This window comes from Oryctolagus cuniculus, chromosome 17 (assembly GCF_051225735.1).
Source record: "Oryctolagus cuniculus isolate XC-2025 breed Fujian yellow rabbit chromosome 17, ASM5122573v1, whole genome shotgun sequence".
Taxonomy (NCBI): Eukaryota; Metazoa; Chordata; class Mammalia; order Lagomorpha; family Leporidae; genus Oryctolagus; species Oryctolagus cuniculus.
Window position 1 is genome coordinate 2,733,374 of NC_142883.1, and position 22,789 is coordinate 2,756,162.

A 22,789-nucleotide genomic window follows, 5' to 3' on the forward strand; every position below is an offset into this window, starting at 1 on the left:
CTTCTTTGACGTTAATGATTTGTCCATCATCAAGCAGCTCCGAGGAGCAGCCCGGTCCCTGCGCTGGGGGGGTCACCCTCACTGGGCACCGCTTCACCCTTGAATCCCCAGCCCCACCCCGCGCCTCTGTGACTTCACGGGGGAGCCGGCTCAGCACCCAGAGGTTGGGGCGCAGGTGCGCAGCACAGGTGCGCGTCCTGCCTCGTGGGGTGGACGCTCCTCGGCCACCATCACTGCGGGGCGGGGTCCCCCGGGACGCCTGGGAGAGCTCGGGGGGGCTGGGGAGGGTACCCCCGCTAGGTGGGGGCGGGCTGCGAGCAGGAACACACCCCCACCCTCCGCATCGCGGCCCTGGCTCTGGAATCCGGTCAGCTTTCCGCTTGCGGCCGATCGGAGAGCCAGGGAGAGGGGCTCCCTGAGGAGGAGGGTCCACCTCCCGGAGGCCACCAGGGTCAGGGAGGCCGGGCACGCGGGTCCTGTAACTGCCGCTCCTGGGAAGACGACCTCCGACCCCGGGAACCCTAAGCCCCCGGCGCCATCCCCACCACCAACGCGGCGGCGCGGGCCTGCAGGTGCACGGACCCGCGGGGCCCGGGCGCGGGCCTCCTCGCTCCGCGCTCGCCTCCGCAGCCTCCGCAGGAACCCAGCGCGGATGCTCGAAACTACAACTCCCAGCAGCCCCTGCCGCCGCCACAGCGCGCAGGCGCGGAGCGGGGCCTGCCGGGAGCGTCCGCCGGAGGCCGGCGGGCGGGCGCGCCGGGCGGAAGTCTGCCGCCCGCTCGGTCCGGCCCTGCCCGCCGCCAGCGCGCCGCCCGGGCTCCGGAGCCTGGCCCGCCCCGGGTGAGTGATGGGGCGCACGGCCTGGCCCTCCGTCCCTGCGCGGCCCGCCCCCTTGGTCCTCCGGCTCCCTCCCCGTCGGACCCGAGCGGGGCCTGCCCGACCCTGTGGGAAACAGGCCCCTCCTGACCGGCTTGACACCTCGTCCCTCTGACTAGCGTGAGCACGCCTCTCCCCTCTGACTCGCAGGGCCCCTCCGTCCTCTGACTGGCATGGATCCCCTCTCCCCCTTGACTAGTGTTGGACACGTCTCCTCTCTGGCTAGCATGGGACACCTCTGCCGTCGACTCGCAGGGCCCCTCTGCCCTCTGACTAGCACGGGATACTTACCCTCCTCCAACCTGCCGAACGCCTCTGCTCTCTGACTAGCACGGGACACCTCTCCCTTCTGACTAGCATAGACACACCTCTCCTCTCACTTGGAGGGCCCCTCCATCCTCTGACTGGCATGGGTCCCCTCTTCATCTGTGGCTAGTGTTGGACACCTCTCCCCTCTGACTAGCTTAGACACACCTCACCTCTGTGACTCGCAGGGCCCCTCTGCCCTCTGACTAGCATAGACATGCCTCTCCCTCTGTGACTAGTGTTGGACACCTCGCCTCTGGCTAGCATGGACATACCTCTGCCCTCTGACTCACAGGGCCCCTCCGTCCTCTGACTGGCATGGGACGCCTCTGCCCTCTGACTGGCATGGGATACTTACCCTCCTCCGACCTGCCGGACGCCTCTTCCCTCTGACTAAGGTAGACACACCTCTCCCCTCTCTGACTAGCATGGACACATCCCTCCCCTGTGACTCGCAGGACTCCTCCGTCCTCTGACTGGCATGGGACACCTCTGACTAGTGTGGACACACCTCTCCCCTCTCACTTGCAGGGCCCCTCCCCCATGACTAGTGTTGGATGCCTCTGCCCTCTGACTAGCATGGACACACCTCTCCCCTCTCGCTTGCAAGGTCCCTCTGCCGTCTGACTAGCATGGACACACCTCTCCCCTCTCGCTTGCAAGGCCCCTCTTGCCCTCTGACTGGCATGGATCCCCTCCCCTGTGGCTAGTGTTGGATGCCTCCCCTCTCTGACTGGCATGGACACACCTCTCCCCTCTAACTTGCAGGGCCCCTCTGCCCTCTGACTAGCATGGACACACCTCTCCCCCCTCACTGGCAGGGCCCCTCCATCCTCTGACTGGCATGGGATGCCTCTCCCCTCTGACTAGCGAGGACACGGCTCTCCCTCCTCACTGGCAGGGCCCCTCTGCCCTCTGACTGGCATGGATCCCCTCCCCCGTGGCTAGTGTTGGACGCCTTTGCCCTCTGACTAGCGTGGACATACCTCTCCCCTTCACTGGCAGGGCCCCTCTGCCCTCTGACTGGCATGGGATGCCTCTCCCCTCTGACTAGCGTGGACACGCCTCTCCCTCCTCACTCGCAGGGCCCCTCTGCCCTCTGACTGCGTGGATCCCCTCCCCTGTGACCAGTGTTGGACGCCTCCCCTCTCTGACTAGCGTGGAACACTTCCGCCACTGACCCGTGGGGGACCCAGCCTGGGGCCCGTCCCCTCCCACCCGGCTCTGACTTGCGGTCCGGCCATGCAGGCCTCTGCTGAGGGTGGGCAGCGGGCACTTGTCACCTGCAAGGGACCCTGCCCGCCCCCCCGGGCTGACCGCGCTTCCCGACCGCGCGTCAGGTCCGGCTCCCCCTCGCGGGCCCATGGCCCCTGCCCGGCTCCCCCTCGCGGGCCCGCGCCCCCTGCCTGTCCAAGGACTCCCCCCTCGCCCCCATGCCCAGGCTGGCCCGGGCACCCGTGGTCACTCGGTGCCCCCAGCGGCCCCTGCAGAGCCGGCACCTCGGGACGGCGGCCCCGCAGCTCGTCCCGGTCCTGGGCTGTGCGCGGAGCCCGGGTTCGGGGGCACAGTCTGCTGCTGTCCACAGCTTGGCTGGCCGAAGCGCAGGCGCTCCCCCGCCCCCACCCCACCCCCAGGAGCTCTGCTGGGAAAGGCCCACCTTGCGGCCCCACCCCGGCCTGGAGCAGAGCAGGCCGGGCCCTCCCTGCCGGCCTCAAAGAGCCCTGTGTTCCCGCCCGGCCGCTGCTGAAAGGCACATTGAAGAGGCGGCGGGCCCAGCGTGCGCCCGGCCCAGGCCGAGGACGCAGGTGGCGCCACCGAGCTGACGTGGCCACGGCAGTGAAGGGTCGCTCGGTGCCTGCAGCCCCCCAGGAGGGCTCAGCCTGACCGCTCACGCCTTCCCGGCCCGAGCGCTCGGCCGTGTCCGTTAACGTCCCCGCCCCCATGCCGGGGGTTTTGGTGTGAGCTGTGGGGCCTGGGTCCCTGACTGCACACCTGGCCAGCCAGGTCTGCCTGGGCTGCAGGAGCCCGGTGCTCCACCCGGGGCTCCCACCGGGGCGCGGGGGCCCAAGCGCTCGGGCCGCCTTCCACTGCTTTCCCAGGCCACGCAGGGAGCTGGACGGGAAGTGGAGGCCGAGGTGGGGGCACTGGCCCTCCTTCCTGGTGTGTTAGCCGCCCCCACCCCACCCCTGAATGTGGGGTCCTCACAGGTGCCCCCAGGCCCCGAGTCCCAGCTGGACGGAGTGCGATTGACCTGGGGTCACAGGGTTGCGTGAAAGCCGAGGTCCGAGGCAGCCCTGAAGCAGGTGCGGTCTGGCCGCCTCGCCCTCTGCCTGCGGCGCACCAGGGACGCGGGGTTGTGTGTCCTGCAGTGCACTCTGGGCCGGGGGAGAGCGGGGAGGCGCTTAGGAGAGGCCCGCACGGGCGGTCAGCTCTCACGTGGGTTGTGGTCGTGGTCGTGGTCGTCAGGAGCGTCCGTGCTGCGTTCCTGGTCAGGAAGCAGGCCGTTCGTTAGGAAACAGCCCTGAGCGGAGAAGTCGGCCCGGTTCTCTCACTCTGTCTCTTCTGAATCCCCTTGTCTCTCTGCGCTGGGCCCCGGCGTCACGTGGAGCGCGTGCAGAGGGCTGGAACCAAGGGTCTCACCGGGCGCCGCCGTCCTCCTGTCCAGGGAGCCCGGCACGAGGGGGGCGCGCGCCGAGACGGCTTCGTGCAGGTGGCAGGATTTTCGGGCTCGCTGGGACGGCGCAGCGTGGCGGAGGCCAGGACGTCACTTTGAGCTGGGAGGGTCCTGACGTGCCCCCGAGCGTGGCCGTGATGCCGGCAGTGCGCCCCACCCCCACGGTGTCCCCGCCGTACCCCAGCAGAGGGGTTGAGGTGACTTCCCAGCCCACCTCTGGGCTCTGGCTCCGGGGGCCTGGCGCATCACAGGGTCTCCCCAGGGGGCACCGCTGCCCGCTTTGAGGCGGGGGAGCCTCTAAAGCTGAAGGCAAGGGTGGGTCTCCCCAGCAGCCTGAGCCCCGCGAGGCCCAGGCTCGCTTGCGCCCTGCAGAAGAGTCTGCGGCCTGGTGCTGCAGCAGCCAGGCTCCTCCCGGGCGCGCGGAGGAAGTCAGTGGTCCTGATCCGTGTGTGAGGGGCTTTCCTGGGCAGGTGCGCGTTAGGGGGCCCGGAGCCCTCTGAGGGGTGTCTGGGAGGGGGGCACCTGGTCCTGTGACTGCTGCCCTGTGCAGGCTCTCACAGGTGCTCCCTCCGGGCGGCGCCGACCCCTGCTCCTGGACGCTGCTGGCGCCGGGGCTTTGCTGCCCTTGGTTCTGTCCTGGCCGAGCCGAGGAGCCTGAGAGGTCAGCTGCGTCCGTGGAGGGAGTGGGCAGTGAGCGGAGCACTCTCGGGAGGGCAGGGGAGAAGCCAGCCCTGGTGCAGGGGAGGGCAGAGGAGGGCTGGGGGCGGGGAACGGGCCCTCCTCACTCAGCCGCTCGCGCTTCCTGCTCAGGCTCCCGGGATCCTGGAAGGGAGGAGTCTGCTCTCGGGCTCCCGGGATCCTGGAAGGGAGGAGTCTGCTCGGGCAGCCGCTGCGGAACCTGTTTGTTCTGCACCTGCCACACCGCAGGAAGAGGCGCCCTGGCCGTGAGCAGGGGCTGCTCCCTCGCCCTCGGCCGTGCTGGGAGCCCAGGCCTGGGATGGCCCACAGCGGTAGGTGGCTCCTGGGCTGTGCGCGACGGGCACCTGGTGTGGTGGCGCAGCTGCTCCCACCTGGCCCCCCCGGCCCTCCGGAGTCTGTGCCTGTTCTGTAGAGAAACCAGAAACGGGCACACGGGAGCAGGGGAGGGGGCGCTAAGGCCTCAGAGCCCCCCAGGTCCTCGTTACTGGCCGGGGTTCCCCTTCCCAGGGTCTTGGCCCTGCACGGTGTGGGCTGGCCCAGAGGAAGGAGCGAGCTAGTTGGCAGACGCCGGCACCGGCACCGCGGGCTTGGCTGGCCACAGAGCCTTGGCTCGTTCCGGTCCTGTCAGAGCAGGCTCATGGACTTCTTGTCCGACAAAGCCGGCCTTGGGGTGTCTCCGCGCCGGGGGCCGGGGGAGGGGAGAGGCCTCAGCACGCCCTCCTCCTGGGGCGGCCTTGTCCCTCTGCCCCCCACCTCTGCTGGCTCCCGTCTGTCCTCACAGCCCCCACCAGCTCCTGTCCGGTCCAGGGGCCAGGCCAGCAGGCGGCCATCGGAACTCGTGGAAATAGCTTTCTGCACAAGGGATTTATCGGGACAGCAGCGAGGGTTGGAGACCAGGAGAAGTTACAGGAGTTTTCTGGAAGGCGGGCAGAATTCTGCCGTCAGTGAGGGCGCTGAGTCGCAGGCTCTGTCCCCCGGTCAGCTCTCGGGACCCACGGGGCTGAGGGAGCCCCCCACCCCCGCAGGGTGGGGAAGACAGGCTTGGCACAGGCAGTGGGGCGTGGCCGCGCTGGCCGAGGGCGTCCCGGGTCCAAAGGTGGCCCTGCGGACGCCACGTCAGGAGGGCTGAGGTCTGCAGGTTGCTGGCTCAGCCACACAAGGCTGTCCTCTCCTGCTCGTGGAGGAGACGCTGAGTCCAGTCTCAGGTCACTGGGCCAGAGCAGGGTGGCCCAGGCGGCACCTCCCAGGGGTCGGGGAGGAGCTTCCTGGCCAGAAGCCTGCTCCGCGGTCGTGTGGCCGCTGCTCTCCGTTCCCTCATCCCCCTCTGCCTCCCTTGCACTGAGGGCCCACCTGGGTCCCCCCACCCCGATGCTTCGTCAAGACTGCAGAGGCTGTTTCTTGGGGGGACAGAGCCAGCCTCTGCCAGGAGGGAGGGGCTTCCCCACAGACAGGGGCAGCGGGCGGAGGGATGGTGGGAGCTTGACCGAGCCGGCTCATCCAGGGAATTCTGGACGGCTGAGGGTGAGAGAGCTCCCACGCGTGGGTTTGGACGTGTGGCGTGTGAACCGTGCGTGACTCAGTGCTGCGGGAAGGGAGCCGGCGGGAGGTCCGGCCGGACACTGGTGGGCCTTTCTCCACGGCCTCAGGAGCGTGTCCCCTGGCCAGGAGGCACTGGGGTCTGCGGTCTCACACTTACTTTCTGGAAGAATCTCTGCCCGTACGTGGAGGGCGGCGCGAGGTGGTCGTGGCCGGGGGCCTGCGCGTTTTCTGTGGGGGGACAGAGGATGGACGTCTTCAGTGCTGGGAGCTGGGCGTCTTGCAGCCGCTCCCCCTGCGTGCAGGCCCAGCACTCCCAGGGGTCGCCGGGTGCAGACCCTGCAGGCAGGTGCCTAGGGAGTGTGTGCAAAGTTCTCACCCCTCAGCATCTGACTTAGCCGTCAGCAAAGCTCCAGGAAGTAAACTGAGGCCAAGTCCCTAACGCCGTCACATAACTGGGAAACGGCAGCGCCAGGGTCCGCACCCCGCTGGTCTGGGTCTTCAGGAGGCCTTGGAAGTCACCAGGGAGAGGGGGAAGGGAGCCGAGTTTGGAGCTGGGATGGGCACGGAGATGGGGACCTGGAGTCTGCCCGAATGTGTGGAACCAGGGAGGTCCCGCTGCTTCCCAGGACCCCAGACTCCTCGGGAGGAACCTGCCTGCCTGTCCCCCGTCTGGGGGAGAAGCGGGTGCTCTGGCCCGGAATGCAGGGCGGGCGGGGGGGGGGGGCACAGGCTGGGATGGTGACGGGTCTTCCTAGTGGAGGCTCAGCCTGGGGTGGCCGAGGTTGCGGGGCGGCAGCGAGGACAGTGCTGGCGGGAAGGGAGCAGACTGAGCCAGGAGGAGGGGCAGAGCGCTCTGCCGAGGAGCCTGACGGCGGCCACACGCGGCTGTGGGGGGCAGCTGGGCTGGAGGTTTGACAGGAGTGGTGGGGGCGGGGGTGGCTGAGCAGCAGGTCACGGCGACTTCACGGCTGGTGCAGGAGAACCAGAGTCGGACGCGTGTGAGTGTTTTTTTGTTGTTTTTTTTTTTGACAGGCAGAGTGGACAGTGAGAGAGAGAGACAGAGAGAAAGGTCTTCCTTTTGCCGTTGGTTCACCCTCCAATGGCCGCTGCGGCCGGCGCGCTGCGGCCGGTGCACCGCGCTGATCCGATGGCAGGAGCCGGGAGCCAGGTGCTTTTCCTGGTCTCCCATGGGGTGCAGGGCCCAAGCACCTGGGCCATCCTCCACTGCTCTCCCTGGCCACAGCAGAGGGCTGGCCTGGAAGAGGGGCAACCGGGACAGACTCCGGCGCCCCGACTGGGACTAGAACCCAGTGTGCCGGCGCCGCTAGGCGGAGGATTAGCCTAGTGAGCCGCAGCGCCGGCCCGCATGTGAGTTTTTAAAGAATTTATTCGATAGAGAGATGGAGGTTCCACCCACTGGTTTGCTCCCCTAAGGCCTGCAACAGTTGGCGGTGGGCTGGGCTGAATTCAGGAGCCCAGAAGCCAACCCAGGTCTCCTTGTGGGTGGCAGGGGCCTCACCCGCTGCCTCACAGGAATCTGGGATGGACAGTAGGCGACTCTGACCCAGCAGTCCGTACCGGGTGCTGCAGTGTAGCCACTGTGCCCAGAACGTGCCCTGGGCAGTGATTCTGTGGCAGGTGCCTGGTCATCGCATGGCAGTGTATCGTCAGGGCCACGTGGCCACAGAGCGACTGAGGGGGCTGAGTGTGGGGTCAGGTGAGTGATGCTGTGGAGGCAGGTGAACGGAGCCAGTGGGTGGGAGACACAGCTGCAGATGGGCTGGGCCTCGGGGTGGGGGCTGGGCAAGGAACGGGAGGGCCGAGGCTGTGCCCAGGTGGTGGTGGTGGTGGTCATGGTGATGCTGTGGCGATGGTGGTTGTGTTGATGGTGGTGACAGTGGTGGTCGTGATGATGACAGTGGTGGGACGGTGGTTGTGGTGGTGGTGACGGTGGTGGTGGTGACAGTGGTGGTCGTGATGATGACAGTGGTGGGACGGTGGTTGTGGTGGTGGTGACGGTGGTGGTTGTGCTGATGATGGTGGGACGGTGGTGGTTGTGGTGGTGCGATGTGCCGTTGCCGCAGTGCAGCAGTCACGAGGAAGTGTGTCGCCTGGGGCCTGGAGTTCGGGTCACACAGCTGCTTACACAGCAGCCTGCCGTCACCAGCACTACCCACGGGACGGGGGCTGAGTGGTGTGCAGGGAAGGGGGTGGGGCCGTGTTGGCGCCGCGTGTTAGGAATGCCTGTGGCGCTCTGTCGGAGGTGAGATGGAGCAACCAGAGCTCGGCGCTGTCGAGCTGAAGCCGACGCTGGGAGTCCTGGGCCCGGGGCTGGGGGGGACTGGCGGAGCAGAGCCCGGGCCCGTCTCTGGGCCTCCAGGCAGGAAGCACCGCAAAAGCTGCCCCGGGAGGCACTAGCAGCAGCCCCTCGGGAGCACGGAGTCTTTACTCCTTGAACTTGACCCTAAGTCCCTATCCAAAAAGGGGAACAGGGAGGTGCAGCTGCCACCTGCATCCACTGTCGCATTTCTCTTCCTCGGCGCCAGGGGTCAGTGTGAAGAGGGGCACCTCTGTGGCCAGCGTGGGGAGGTCCCCAAGCCCTCTGGGGGCCCGACGGTGAGAGCAGCGTCCGTGTGAAGTCACGGGGACTATCTCTGCCATTTTTCTCGAGGAGGAGGAGGAAAAATCGACCCCTGCCGGCCCCCTCCTGGGCAGGCGTCCTGGAGAGGCCGAGAGGTACTCACAGGTGCAGGAATACGACACTAGGTACTCACAGGTGGGGGATACGACACTAGGTACTCACAGGTGCGGGATACAACACTACTCACAGGTGTGGGATACGACACAGGGTACTCACAGGTGCAGGAATACGACACAGGGTACTCACAGGTGCAGGATACGACACTGGGTACTCACAGGTGCAGGAATACGACACAGGGTACTCACAGGTGCAGGAATACGACACAGGGTACTCACAGGTGCAGGAATACGACACTAGGTACTCACAGGTGCAGGGATACGACACTGGGTACTCACAGGTGCAGGAATACGACACTAGGTACTCACAGGTGGGGGATACGACACTAGGTACTCACAGGTGCAGGGATACGACACTGGGTACTCACAGGTGCAGGGATACGACACTAGGTACTCACAGGTGCAGGGATACGACACTGGGTACTCACAGGTGCAGAATACAACACTAGGTACTCACAGGTGCAGGAATATGACGCTAGGTATTCACAGGTTCAGGAATATGACACTAGGTACTCACAGGTGCGGGATACAACACAGGGTACTCACAGGTGTGGGATACGACACTAGGTACTCCCAGGTGCGGGGAGATGACACTAGGTACTCCCAGGTGCAGGAATACGACGCTAGGTACTCACAGGTGCAGGGATACAACACAGGGTACTCACAGGTGCGGGATATGACACAGGGTACTCACAGGTGCGGGATACGACACTGGGTACTCATAGGTGCGGGATACGACACTGGGTACTCACGGGTGTGGGATACGACACTGGGTACTCACAGGTGCAGGGATATGACACTAGGTACTCACAGGTGCAGGAATACGACACAGGGTACTCACAGGTGCAGGAATACGACACTAGGTACTCACAGGTGGGGGATACGACACTAGGTACTCAGAGGTGCGGGATACGACACTGGGTACTCACAGGTGTGGGATACGACGCTAGGTACTCACAGGTGCGGGATACGATGCTAGGTACTCACAGGTGCAGGAATACGACGCTAGGTACTCACAGGTGGGGGATACGACACTGGGTACTCACAGGTGCGGAATACGACACTAGGTACTCACAGGTACAGGAATACGACGCTAGGTATTCACAGGTTCAGGAATATGACACTAGGTACTCACAGGTGTGGGATACGACACAGGGTACTCAGAGGTGTGGGATACGACACTAGGTACTCCCAGGTGCGGGGAGATAACACTAGGTACTCACGGGTGTGGGAGATGACCCCAGGGAGGCACAGGTGCAGTTGGGTTCGGGGGCGTCGAGCTGGCGAATCAGCAAGGGCTTCCTCGCGTTTGAGGCAAGTGCAGATCTGTGCCCCTGCTTACCCCCCACCGCGTCCCCCCGCCCTGTGCCCCTCCACCGTCACTCCCGAGAGACAGCGCCGCTCCACATGAACTTCTTCGGCTCACCCAGCTTCTGTCCTGCTGCCCGGGCCGGCAGATGGAGCGGTTTACTAAGTAGGCGGAAGAGAAGCCGCCAGGTCAGGGTTTGACCAAGCCGTGACGTGATAATGACCGCAAAGTCGCGGAGACGCCGTTCCTCCTGGCCCTGGCCCACGCGCGGAGACGCCGTTCCTCCTGGCCCTGGCCCACGCACGGAGACGCCGTTCCTCCTGGCCCTGGCCCACGCCGCTGTGCACTCGGAGCCGTCGGGACTCGCGCCCTGCCCAGCCCGCTGACCCCTGCTCTCTCCCGGTGTGCAGGTCCCGGCCCCCGTGCACGCCGATGCCCAGCCAGCCTGCTGACCCCCTGGAATGGAATGAGTCTATGCACGCCCTCCGGATAAGTGTGGGGGGTCTTCCCGTGCTGGCGTCCATGACCAAGGCTGCCGACCCCCGCTTCCGCCCCCGCTGGAGGGTGATCCTGCCATCCGTGGTGGGCGCTGCCGTCCTCTGGCTGCTCTACTCCCACCGCCCCGCGCCGGGTAGGGCGCCCGCCCACAACTGGAGGCTCGACCGGGCACCCACATCTCGCTACAATGACACCTACCCCTTGTCGGCTCCCCAGAGGACGCCGGGAGGGACTCGGTACCGCATCGCGGTCATTGCCGACCTGGACACAGACTCAAGGGCCCCGGAGGAGAACACGTGGGTCAGCTACCTGAGGAAGGGCTATCTGACCTTGTCAGACAGCGGGGACAAGGTGGCCGTGGAGTGGGACAGAGAGCACGGGGTGCTGGTGTCCCACCTGGCGGAGAAGGGGAGGGGCATGGAGCTCTCGGATCTGATCGTCTTCAACGGGAAGCTCTACTCCGTGGACGACCGCACGGGCGTCATCTACCAGATCGAAGGCACCAAGGCCGTGCCCTGGGTCATTCTGCCGGACGGGGACGGCACTGTGGAGAAAGGTACCTGGGGCCTGGGCCGTCGCTGGTCCCCAGGCGAGGGCGGGGCTGGCCTGCTGCTGGTTTGCCTCCCACTGGAGCAGTGACATGGGGCAGGGCAAAGCCTTCTCCCTCCTGGAGCTGGGGCCGTCGGAGGAGTGTCCCCTCTAGCTCCGGCCCATGGCCTCCCAGAGCCACGCCTGCCAGAGGATGGGGAGGGGTTTCTAGAAGATTCTAGGAGATGCCAGCCCTCTGCTCTGAAAACCCAGCCGCAGGAGGGTGTGCGCGCCGTGACCCCATGGAGGTGGCGTCACCCGATCAGCCCCGAGTGGTGACCAGGAAGGGGCTCGCTTGTGCAGGCCAGGCGGGGCCAGGGCGCCTGCACCGGGCACATGGCCAGGAGCGGCTGGCAGAGCCCCACGTTGGTCTGAGCTCTCCGTGCTCTGTACCTCCCGGGAGGCTCTGCGGGCCGGGGAGCAATGGCGTTAGACAGCTGGGCCACGGGCTCACGGCCCTCCCAGCCCGCTCCCAGGCGACCACGCCTGCCGTGTGGGCCCCAGGCTGGCGCAGGTGGCGGGAGCGCCTCTCCTGGGCCCTGCTGGGGATGACACCATTCCCGCTCCTGTCCCGGGCGTTTAGGCCAGCGTGGGGGTGGCCTGTGGCCGGGCCCTCCAGAGGGGGTCAGCAGAGTGTCTCCACTTGAAAGTGACTCGGGACAGTCACGAAGCCCCGGCACGGCCGGGTCTCTCCCCGGCTGCCTGCAGGCCGCGGCCATCTCGAGCTCTTGGGGGGCCGAGACGCAGCTGGGGCGCAGGGACAGACAGGCTGTGCGGAGGGAACGGGGCCCCCGCGGCCTGCGCTGTGCCGCAGCTTCTGGCTAGAAGGGGAGCTGAAGGGCCCGAGCCCCCACACCAAGTCCCTGGGTCAGCCCTGGCCGCCAGGCAGCACACGGGCGTCCTCCGAGGGGCCGGCGTCGGTCACAGCCTGGGGCGTGGGGAGTAGGGGGATCCCAGGGGCTCCAAGAGTGGGCTGGGGGTGAAGCGGGCCCTGGGACGGATCTAAGAGATTGTGGGAGAGGGGGTCCCCAACAGAGCCCAAGGAGCAGGCACTCTTCCCTGGGGGGTTGGGGCTGGGGCAGTCACGTGTCTCAGCCCCCCCCCCCCGTTGCCCCAGGCTTCAAGGCTGAGTGGCTGGCCGTGAAGGACGAGCGCCTGTACGTGGGCGGGCTGGGCAAGGAGTGGACCACCAGCACCGGGGAGGTGGTGAACGGGAACCCCGAGTGGGTGAAGGTGGTGGGCCACAAGGGCAGCGTGGACCACGAGAACTGGGCGTCCAGCTACAGCGCCCTGCGGGCCGCCGCCGGCATCCGACCGCCAGGTAAGAGGCTGGTGAGTAGGTGCCCGGACCTGTGGGTGCCCCTGTGCGCTGAGTCCCCCCTCTCAGGCCGGGCGCTCTGGAGCCCAGGGAGCTGATCGCCCTGTGGTCCCATTCCTCCCCTTGACTGACAGCTCCGGGCCGGGGCTGCAGCCCTGTCGTGTGACCACAGGGTCCCTGGTGCCGTGGGAGGAGCGTCCACGTGCTGTATTTGGAGGAGGCCTGGTGGGTCCCTGGATCAGCCCCAGACGGTCCTGGTCCGTCCTGCAGTGGGGCGGAAGTGGCGCTTCCTGCTGGCTTCAGGGTGGCCCCTGCCCCGTGTACCCCACGCCCCTGGAGCGCCCCCTTGTCCATGCCACTCGGAGATGAGCGCAGAGGCCTGGCTGCGGCCATGGGCGGGGCGGGGGGACACGGAAGGCTCTGGGGCCGTCACAGCTCTGCTGGGTGGTGGGCTAAGCGGGGGGGGGAGAGTCCCCGGGAAGCCGGCTGTGCAGGGGGAGGGAGGTGATGGGTGGGGCTGCCACCCCACGGGGCGCCCAGGGTGTGCGGTGTGCAGCGCGCTGCCGTGGCTGCGGTGGCCCGGGCTGGGAGAGCTCAGCCCCGTGTCCGCCGCCCGTGCCCGCCCAGGCTACCTCATCCATGAGTCGGCATGCTGGAGCGACACGCTGCAGCGCTGGGTCTTCCTGCCCCGCCGGGCCAGCCACGAGCGCTACAGCGAGCAGGACGACGAGCGCAGGGGCACCAACCTCCTCCTGAGCGCCGCCCCCGACTTCAGCGACATCTCCGTCAGCCACGTGGGCCGCGTGGTCCCCACGCACGGCTTCTCGTCCTTCAAGTTCATCCCCAACACCGACGACCAGATCATCGTGGCCCTCAAGTCCGAGGAGGACAGCGGCAGAGTCGCCAGCTACGTCATGGCTTTCACGCTGGACGGCCGCTTCCTCCTGCCGGAGACCAAGATCGGGACCGTCAAGTACGAAGGGATCGAATTCATCTAAGGGAGAGGCCCAGGGCAGGCAGGGCCGGGCGACTTGGATCTGGTAAACGCCAGAGGACTCGTCAGCTGCGTTGGGTTTGTTCCCCTCCCAGGGCTCCGAGGTTGGGCCTGCGTGAGCGTCGCCAAACCCAGAGAAGCAGCCCGGAGCTGGGGACGGGGCCTGAGGGCGGCTCTGCGCTGCCCCTGCTGGTGGACATGGGTCACGGCAGGCATCGGGATTCTGGGGCTCTGGCTGAACCTCTCTTTTCCCGCCCGGAGCCCCCGCGCAGTGTGCGTGTGGTGCCCGACCAGGAAGAGCAAAGAGTGGGAGGTGGGCCAGGTGTGGGAGGGCCTGGCTCTGCGTGGAGGGCATGCCCACACGGCTGCGGGAGCCGGGCCGGGGCCCCTCCCAAGCCTCACAGGGCCCGAGCCAGGAGAGGCCCGTGGCTGCCGGCCCCTCCGAGGGGGCACAGCCCAGCCACGGGAGCCAAGTGAGCGCTCACGTTTCCGTGTGGCTGTTCCAAGCCCGGGCCGTCGGACACGAAGGTGAAAGGGCGCCCTTCGCAGCGCTGGCACGTGCGCCTCGCTCCACTCCGACGGACGCCTGAGGCTTTTATTCCCGACTCCGCGGGCTCGACCCTGGCTGCCCGGGCCCCTCCTCTGGACACTCTTGGCCCAGACTGCGGCTTGCGGTCCCCCCGTGGGGTCTGGGGCAGAGGTCGCGCTGCCTGAGCTGGGAAGGCCGTCTCCGCGCCATCTCCACGCCGTGGCCTGGCTGCTGCTGGGCCGCTCCCTGCACGCCTCTTCCACCGAGACCCCAGGGCAGCCGCCAGCGTGGGAGCGGAGGCGCCGCGGCCCCAGGACCCAGCGTCCCCTACAGGCCCTGTGACCACCACGCAGCCTGGCTCTGGAGGCCCCAGGGCGGGCCTGTTGTGTTTTGTAAACAATAAAGCCACAGAGGGGAACTGTGCTCTTCCTGCCTCCTGGTCTCCCTTGACTCTTCAGCGGGGTCTGCCCTGGGGAGCACCCAGCCTGGTGGAGTGGGAGGGGCTGGGGACGGGCTGCTCCCCCACGGGACACCTGTCAGGAAGGCCTTGGTCGCACAGGCCTGAGGCGGGAGGAGGCTGGCTCTGGGCACCCTGCAGCTCCGTGTAGAAGTCACTGCTCTGCCGGTCCACTTCCTCCCGCGTGGACCAGAGCGGTCTCAGCTTCCCGCCCGTGGCCCATCCAGGTGGGAGTCGGCGCCTCGCCGCGCGTGTGCCCAGGCCTCGAGGGCGGCTGGGGCGGAGTCTGACCCAAGCCTGCCTGGCCCTTGGTCTGCTCGCTTGGCAGAGAGCCTTGGCCTTGGAGACAGAAGTGGCGGTGAGGGGTTCTGCCTCCAGCTGTGGCCGTCCAGGCCTGCGGGCCCCCGGGGGCTCAGATGAACCAAGCAGGGGAACAGCCACGGGTCCCACCCAGCGGCTCCCAGAGCTGCCACGTGCTGACAGGGCCCCTGCCTGCCCCCGCCCCCTGGGAGTGCGTGCAGCTCCAGGTGGTTCTGTCCGGGGCCCTCATCTGGGCCCATGGGACGCAGGAACAGAAGCCAGAGATAGGGGGCCAGCATTTTGGCTCAGCTGGTGAAGCCGCCACCCATGAGGCCGGCATCCCATGTGAGTGCCAGTTCGAGTCCCGGCTGCTCCACTTCTGATCCAGCTCTCTGCTGTGGCCTGGGAAAGCAGTGGAAGATGGCCCAATCCTGGGCCCCTGCACCCACATAGGATACTGGAGGATGCTCCTGGCTCCTGCTTTAGATCAGCTCAGCTCTGGCCATTGTGGCCATTTGGGGGAGTGAACCAATAGATGGAAGACCTCTGTCTCTCTCTCTGTCTCTCCCTCTTTTGCCTTTCAAATAAATAAATCTTTTTAAGAAAAGAAACCAGAGGTGATGTTGATCGGGTCACTGGGCCCCTGGGCCCAGGACCTCACACGCAGCGTGGTGGCTCAGGGCGCCATCCCCTGAGAGGACGCTGCTCCCGCTGGGCTGTCTGGGCGCATAGCCCTCCCCGACACCATCCCTGTGGCCAAGGGCGCCCTGGGACCTCGTGGCTGGGGATGGAGGCCGGGGGGTGGTGTGTGCTGGGCAGGGCCATTCGTGTTCCCGTTAGGGGAGTGACCGCTCTGCAGTGTGGGTGGTCAGCCCAGCGTGGACAAGGCCAGGCCCTGGTGTCAGGTGCTGGGGCAGCTCCAGCTCAGCCACGTGCCGGCCGCTTTCCTGGTCTCCCAGGGCTCAGGGCCCCCTGCCTGACTGCCTGCGGGGGTCAGTGCCCTGCAGCCTGGCGGGGTGTGGGCTGCCCACCCAGCCAGCAACGCGCTGGGCCCAACCCTGCCAGGACACAGCGCTGCCGTCTGCCCCAGGGCCTCTGCTCTGCTGTCCCAGGCTGGCCTTCGTGTTGTGGTCCTGCCCCTCGCTGTAGGTTTTGTTGTCAGAACTTGGGTGGCTGCCATCCCCACCCCCACAGCCAGAGCAGGAAGGAAGAGGGGGCCTGGCCAGCAGAGCTGCAGCCAACCCCAGCGGAGGCTGCAGTCAGGTGGTTTGTGGGAATCGAAAGTCGTCCCTGTTCCCTGGAGCACTTCCTGGGGCCGCCCCTCCACACTGCAGGCTGGGCCTCCAGCAGAGGCGGGAGCCTCCCGCACAGCCACCTGTGCCAGGCAGGTAAGCCCCTGTCTACGCAGGCAGCCAGCGTGGGCCACACTGCAGGCACCGGGCCTGGAGCAGGGCGCCCCGGGCTCTCGAGTCCAGGGACCACCCCCGCCACGCCTGGGCCCGCAGGGCCTCTGTGTGTGGTTGTTCCCTGCACAGGGACCCGGCCGAGGCAGGAGGGGCCGGCGTTGAGCCCTCAGCCCTGTCTCGGGCCTGCGCGTCCCCGCCCGGGCCTGGCCCCAAGGCCTTGTTCTCACCTGCACGACAGCACCGCACGGAGGGCGGCGGCCACGTGCCAGGACCTCGCGTGGCCCCCATGTCCGGGGCCCTGACTTCCTGTCCCCAAGGGAACAAAGCCGGCCCTGCAGCTCCCTGGGAAGTGGGGCAGGGACAGCAGGCGGCCCTGGCCCTCCTGCCCGTGAAGGGCGCGGAGCCCTTGGCCTCTCTGGACAGCAGCCCCTGCTCAGTCGTTGGGGCCAGGACAGCTACTGTGCGAGGGGCCCTGGGTGACCACGTAGTGCGGGCAGCCACGCCGGGCCCCCCACAGACTGCCGCACTGGGTCCCAGCGCTCGCGCAGCAGCGAGGAGCCAGGCCCGCCTGGCGGGTGTCCAGGCCCCCTCTTGTAGCCAGTGCTGCTAGTGGCCACCGCGGGTGTCCCAGAGAAGCAAACGCTGGCTCTGCTGGGGGCAGCAGGGCAGGCGGGGACGGGGGTGGGAGGTGCCCTGGGAGGACCCCACGGCCTCTCCCATCCTGTGTGTCCTGGGGACTGGAGCCGAAGTCCACGTCGTCCCCCTCTGGCCTCCCCCCAAGGGGCTCTCACACACGCCCATCTCCCACGGAGCTGCAGGGAGAACCCGCCTGGCAGGGACTCCCTCCCCCTCCTCCCCGACCCGAGCCCAGCCTCTCTGGGGCCCGGATTTCACTCCTGTCGGAGCCCCTGCCCTGCCTCTCACCTCCCTTCCCCTCTGCCTGCCTTGGGTGCCTCTGGGGCTCTGCCGCGCCCTGGGCCCCCGGCTGCGCCTCCCCCTCCCTCGCCCCTGCCTCTGGCCCAGGCTCACTCTGCCTGCAGCCCAGGCACAGCCCCCCCCCCCCAGGCATCCATGGCACAGGTCGCCTTCTTGTTCATCACGAGGAGATCTCGGGGTGGGGGGTTGCGGGAGGGGGTCCCTGTGTGCCCCGCAGGAGAGCGGAGGACGGGTCGGGGTGCGGGCTCACGCCGCTTCCTTCTGCTGCAGGGTCAGGGCTCCAGGGAGGCCATGGCCCCCCCACGGCTCTTCTGGGTGTGGCTGCTGCTCGCCGGGACTCGAGGTGAGCTGAGCCCAGGAGGTGCCCAGGGCCGAAGTCCACGCGCCTGCTGCCGCCCTGCCCCGCGGGGTCAGGGTCGGGGCTGGGGTCGGGGTGGGCCCCTCCTCCGGAGAGCTGGGAGGTGCTGGCCAGGTCTCTCCTGCCTCAAGCCAGGCGGTACCCAATGAGGGTGGCTTGTGTGTTCCGGGGACCCCGGGTTCTGGCTGTGGAGGGATGGGGAGGGGACCCAGGAACTCTGTCCCCAGTGGGGATGGGGGCAAGCACATAGGCCGGTGGCGGGGGTGGTCGTGAGGCCAGCAGCCTCTGGACACAGGCCAGGCCTCCGAGGGTCCTGGACACCTCCCTCCCCCTCCCCCTCGCCAGTCCTGGAGCCCATGGACGACCCTACTCAGCTGCCCTCGAGGGCCCCCACCCAGTCCTCTCTGGGGTCCTGCCCCTCTTGTCCAGTGCTGGAGAGCACCGGTTCCTCGTCCGTGTCCCTGTCCCTGTCCTCAGCTCCGGCCACGCGGACCAGGGAGACAAGTCAGCCTCGCGGGCTGGGGGCGGGGTCTGCACGGGTGTCACCCAGCCAGGGTGGAGGGGGTTTTGACGTGAGGGACCGGCCAGCCCAACCGGGGAGGCCCTTACAGCCGCCGTGCTACTGGGTGGGCGCCGCGTCCAGCTGACCTTTGCCCTCTCCGCAGGTGAGAAGGACGGGGACATGCGGCTGGCCAACGGGGACTCAGCCAACGAGGGCCGCGTGGAGATCTTCTACAGGGGCCAGTGGGGGACTGTGTGCGACAACCTCTGGGACCTGATGGACGCCAGCGTCGTCTGCCGGGCCCTGGGGTTCCAGAATGCCACCGAGGCTCTGGGCAGAGCCGCCTTCGGGCCAGGTGGGGCTGCCCACGCCCAGCACTGAGACAGGCCCGCTGCAAGGCCTCTGGGCCTGTTCCCTCCAGCCGCTCCATGCTGGGCCGGTCCCCTCTGGGCCTGATCCTGAACCATTCCCTCCCGAGGAGAATCTGTGGGCAGGAAGTGCCTGCTCCCCGCTGACTGAGTCTGGAAAAAAAAGGGAAAAACCCAAATTCGCAGCGGCGGGGCACACACCGTGAGCCAAGCCCAGGTGTTGGCCGTAAGAGATCCAAACCCACGCTGGACCGGCACCGTGGAATAGCCCGGTCCGAGGCCTGCATACAGGGGACGCACGCTGCAGAGGCGCGGGAACCCCAAAAACCAGCCCCCCGTTTTCTGAAAAGTCTCCTCGAGGGCAGGTGTGTGGGTCAGTGGATCAAGCTGCATCCCAGCCCGAGTGCCGCCCCGCCCCCGTCCAGTCCAGCTTGCAGCAGGTGACGGCCCACGTACCCGGGTTCCTGCCACCCTGTGGGAGACGCAGTGGGCGCTCCTGGCCCTTCGGCCTGGCCCAGTCCCGGCTGTTGCTGCCATTTGGGGAACGAACGGGAGGTTTCTCCATCTCAAATAAATAATACTTGAGCATTTTTTCAAGTGAGCGACAGAGGGAGCTCCCGTTTGCTGGTTCCGTGCCCAAATGCCCGAAATCTCTGGGCCAGGGCTGGAGCCGGGGGCCAGGAGACAATCCAGGCTTCCGTGTGCGTAGCCCGAGCCATCGCTGCTGCCTGCACGGGCTGCGTTGACAAGCAGCTGCCGCCCCGGCCACGGGCCCGGCGCCTGCTCACGCCCCGGCCCTGTCCACTTTGCTGCGCCGACAGGAACAGGCCCCGTGATGCTGGACGAGGTCGTGTGCACAGGGACGGAGTCCTCGCTGGCAGAATGCAGGTCCCTGGGCTGGCTGAAGAGCAACTGCAGGCACGCGCAGGACGCGGGCGTGGTCTGCACCAACGGTGCGTGTGCGCCCTCCAGCCCGGGGCCCCGGGGTGCTGCCCACCCACAGCCCACGAGGGGCCGGGCGGTTGGGAACCGCACCTGCTCCACAGTCCCTCCCGGACGCCACGACGGCTGACGGTGGCGTCAGCTCGCGGTCTGAGACCACGACAGCTCTCGCACTTGCTGGGTCAGCACTGGGGCCTGTCCGTTTCCGGGGGCGCAGAGGCCAGGACAGCCAGCGATGCCCCCCAGGCCCCCCACCCCCGCTCTGATTGGCCCCCCGCGGCTCTGCACACGTGAGCCCCCGGCAAAGCTCTGCCGTGGTTCCCTCCTCCCTCTGTTCCGATGATTGACTGACTGATGGCTGTGGGGCTTGGAGGTTGGCGCCACCCAATCCGCTACCCGCCCCCCGCCCCCGCAGCTGCTGCCTGGGCCTGGGGGCGCAGAGCTGGGCAGAGGGCCCAACACAGAGCTGCAGGAGGCAGCCGGGGCCTCAGCTGCCCTCACTGGCTGGGTGCGGGGTGGGGGTGGGGGGAGGCAGCCACGCCGGGTCTTCCGGGGTCAGAGTGCACCCAGGCGTGTCCCCCCTTCACGCTCTGGCTCGGTGCAGGGTGGGGGTGGGGGGAGGCAGCCACGCCCCCTCACGCTCGCCTCCTTCGGCCCCTGCAGAAACCAGAAGCACGCACACCCTCGACCTCTCCGGGGAGCTCTCGGATGCCCTGGGTCAGATCTTCGACAGCCAGCGGGGCTGCGACCTGTTCCTCCAGGTGACAGGGCAGGAGGAGGGCCTGTGTGCCCACACGCTGATCCTGACCGCCAACCCCGAGGCGCAGGCCCTGTGGGCGGAGCCGGGCAGCAACGTCACCTTGACTGTGGACCCCGAGTGCGTGCCTGTGGTCAGAGCCTTCATCAGGTGAGGGCGCGGGTGACAGCCGCGCACACACACGCGTGTGCACACACACACACACGCACCCGCCTCGGCACTCTCACAGGTGTGTCGCTTCCTGCATGCATCTGTGTGCTCGCTCACACGCACACGCACACGCACACGTGTGTGAATTTTCGTGAAACCCAGTATAAGAAACCCAACCTCGTGGTACTACAGGAACTCCCCAGATGATCTGTGGGCGTGGATACAGCGTGGACAGTGGGCGCCTGCTCCCGGCACAGAACACCTGCCTGGGGTGACGCCCACGGTCATGGGGGAGGAAGTGATAGAGGTGGCTGTCCCCACCCGTCCCCGTAGGCCGACAGACGGTGCTCGCCGTGAGCCAGCGGGTTTCCCGAGGGCTGCCCGACGTGCAGGGCAGCGCCCTGGAGTGGCGGCGAGCCGGGGCCCAGAGCCTCACCTCTGCCCCCCCCCCCCCACAGGTACTTGTACTCCCGACGGATCGAGGTGTCCCTGGGGTCGGTCAAGTGCTTCCACAAGCTGGCCTCCGCCTACGGGGCCACGCAGCTGCAGGCCTTCTGCGGCCGCCTCTTCGCCACCCTCCTGCCCCAGGACCCGTCCTTCCGGGCCCCGCTGGAGCTGTACGCCTACGCGCTGGCCACGGAGGACGCTGTGCTGGGGGAGCTGTGCGTGCAGTACCTGGCCTGGAACCTGGAGGCCCTGACGCAGGCCGAGGCCTGGCCGAGCGTCCCCGAGAGCCTGCTCCAGGCGCTGCTGTCCAGGAGCGAGCTGGCCGTGTCCAGCGAGCTGGCCCTGCTGAAGGCCGTGGACGCGTGGAGCCAGGAGGCGGGCGCCTCGCACTGGGCCGTGGCGGGCCTGGTGGACAAGATCCGCTTCCCCATGCTGCTGCCCGAGGACCTGTTCGAGCTGCAGTTTAACCTGTCCCTGTACCGCAGCCACGAGGCCCTGTTCCGGAGCAAGACCCTGCAGGCCCTGGAGTTCCACACGGTGCCCCTGCGGCTGCTGGCCCAGTACCGGGGCCTGAACCTCACCGACGACGCCTACGCGCCTCGGATCTACACCTCCGCCACCTGGAGCGCCTCGGTGACGGCCGGCTCCTGGAACACCTGGGACCGGAGCCTGTCCTACCAGCCTGAGCGCAGGTCCTTCCCGGGCTACGTCGTGTCCAGGAGACCCTACGGCAGCCGGCAGTACCCCTCCCGGTCCTTCCAGACCCCGCAGCACCCCAGCTTCCTCTTCCGGGCCCGGCTGGTCTCCTGGTCGCTCGCCTACCTCCCCAGCGTGCAGCGCTGCTGGGACTACGGGCTGTCCTGCTCCTCCGACGAGCTGCCCGTGCTGGGCCTCACCGAGTCCGGCTACGCCGACCCCACCGTCGGCTACGACAACAAAGCGCTCATGCTCTGCGGGGGGCGCTTCGTGGCCGACGTCGTGGATTTCCGGGGCTCCAAGGCCGCCGTCCCCAGCGCCCTGAGCACCAACAGCTCCAGGGGCGTCTCCCCCTTCCCCTGCCCCGCGGGGTCCTTTAGCAGCTTTCTGGCCGTCATCCGCCCCTTCTACCTGACCAACGCCACCGGCCAGCTCTAGGCGGGGCGGGCGTGGCCGCGCCCTCCTCTGCTGGCCGCCTTCCCCTCTGCAGCCACCAGGGGTCGCCGTGCTCCCAGTGCCCGCGCTCGGCCTCAGAAAGTGCTGGAAGTGTCCTGCCGCCCGCTGGCCCTTCCGGCCTCCCACGCGCTCCTCTTCAGAGGGAGACGTCCAGCTGTGAGTGGACAGCAGGCGGCCGACAGCCGGCTCCACGCACCGGAGGTCCTCGGGAGCTTAGGGACCCGCACAGCCGAGGCCAGCCAATGGGGGGCGGGGGCGGGACCTGCGTGCTGGGGGTCCCGGCCCACCCGGCCCCCGCATCAGGTCTGAGATCGGCCTCGGGTGACTGGGACCTGGGTGCGTCTGGGGTCTGGGGTGGCTCCCTCCCCCACTCCCTCTGAACCCCAGTGAGTGAGCTGTGTGCTGGGGGGGGGGGGGGGGCTGTGCTGAGGGTCGGGGCTCCCAGAGCCGCTGGGCGTGAGGTCTGAAGGGGGTCACAAGCCCTCCAGGGAGGGGTTTGTGTGACAAAAACACGACACAAGTTCACCATCTTAACCTTGTTTTTTTTTTTTTTTAAGATTTATCAGAAAGGCAGAGTTCTAGGGAGGGGAGGGGGAGGAAGAGGGAGAGAGGAGAGAGGGAGGGAGGGAGGCAGAGGGAGAGAGAGGAGGGAGGAAGGGAGGGGGAGGGAGAGGGAGGGGAGGGGGAGAGGGAGAGAGAGGAGGGAGGGAGGAAGAGGGGAGGGAGGGAGAGAGAGGAGGGAGGAAGAGGGGAGCTCTTCCAACTGCTGGTGCACCCCCACAGCCCACAGCAGCTGGGCTGGGCCAGGTCCCCCACGTGGGTGGCAGGAATCCAGCTCCTGGGGTCTGCGGGACAGGAGCCAGGTGTCAGAGTGCGGGTGTGCTGTGTACGTGTGTGGGTGTGAGTGGGTGTGTACGAGTGTGTCCA

At 67.6% G+C, this 22,789-nt stretch overlaps 2 protein-coding genes across 6 annotated transcripts; both read left to right on the forward strand.

The window, feature by feature from the left end:
• The first annotated feature begins 686 nt into the window (after positions 1–686).
• Positions 687–14,510, forward strand: CANT1 (calcium activated nucleotidase 1). Of its 4 annotated transcripts, XM_089317673.1 has the most exons (5): positions 721–840; positions 1,478–1,580; positions 10,571–11,214; positions 12,364–12,567; positions 13,192–14,510. In XM_089317673.1, the coding sequence occupies exons 3-5, from the start codon at positions 10,593–10,595 to the stop codon at positions 13,560–13,562; spliced, it is 1,197 nt and encodes a 398-aa protein (XP_089173799.1). In that variant the 5' UTR covers positions 721–840; positions 1,478–1,580; positions 10,571–10,592; the 3' UTR covers positions 13,563–14,510. The 4 variants fall into 4 exon arrangements, with proteins under 4 accessions (XP_069916306.1, XP_089173800.1, XP_089173799.1 ...); XM_070060205.2 differs by lacking the exon at positions 1,478–1,580 and having other exon boundaries at positions 687–840; XM_089317674.1 differs by lacking the exons at positions 1,478–1,580; positions 13,192–14,510 and adding an exon at positions 12,699–12,848 and having other exon boundaries at positions 687–840.
• A 1,659-nt stretch (positions 14,511–16,169) lies between these two features.
• LGALS3BP (galectin 3 binding protein) lies at positions 16,170–22,396 on the forward strand. Of its 2 annotated transcripts, none has more exons than XM_070060204.2 (6): positions 16,170–16,232; positions 17,457–17,529; positions 18,210–18,401; positions 19,236–19,367; positions 20,020–20,263; positions 20,722–22,396. In XM_070060204.2, the coding sequence occupies exons 2-6, from the start codon at positions 17,478–17,480 to the stop codon at positions 21,842–21,844; spliced, it is 1,743 nt and encodes a 580-aa protein (XP_069916305.2). In that variant the 5' UTR covers positions 16,170–16,232; positions 17,457–17,477; the 3' UTR covers positions 21,845–22,396. The 2 variants fall into 2 exon arrangements, with proteins under 2 accessions (XP_069916305.2, XP_069916304.2); XM_070060203.2 differs by having other exon boundaries at positions 16,170–16,228.
• The last annotated feature ends 393 nt before the right edge of the window (positions 22,397–22,789 follow it).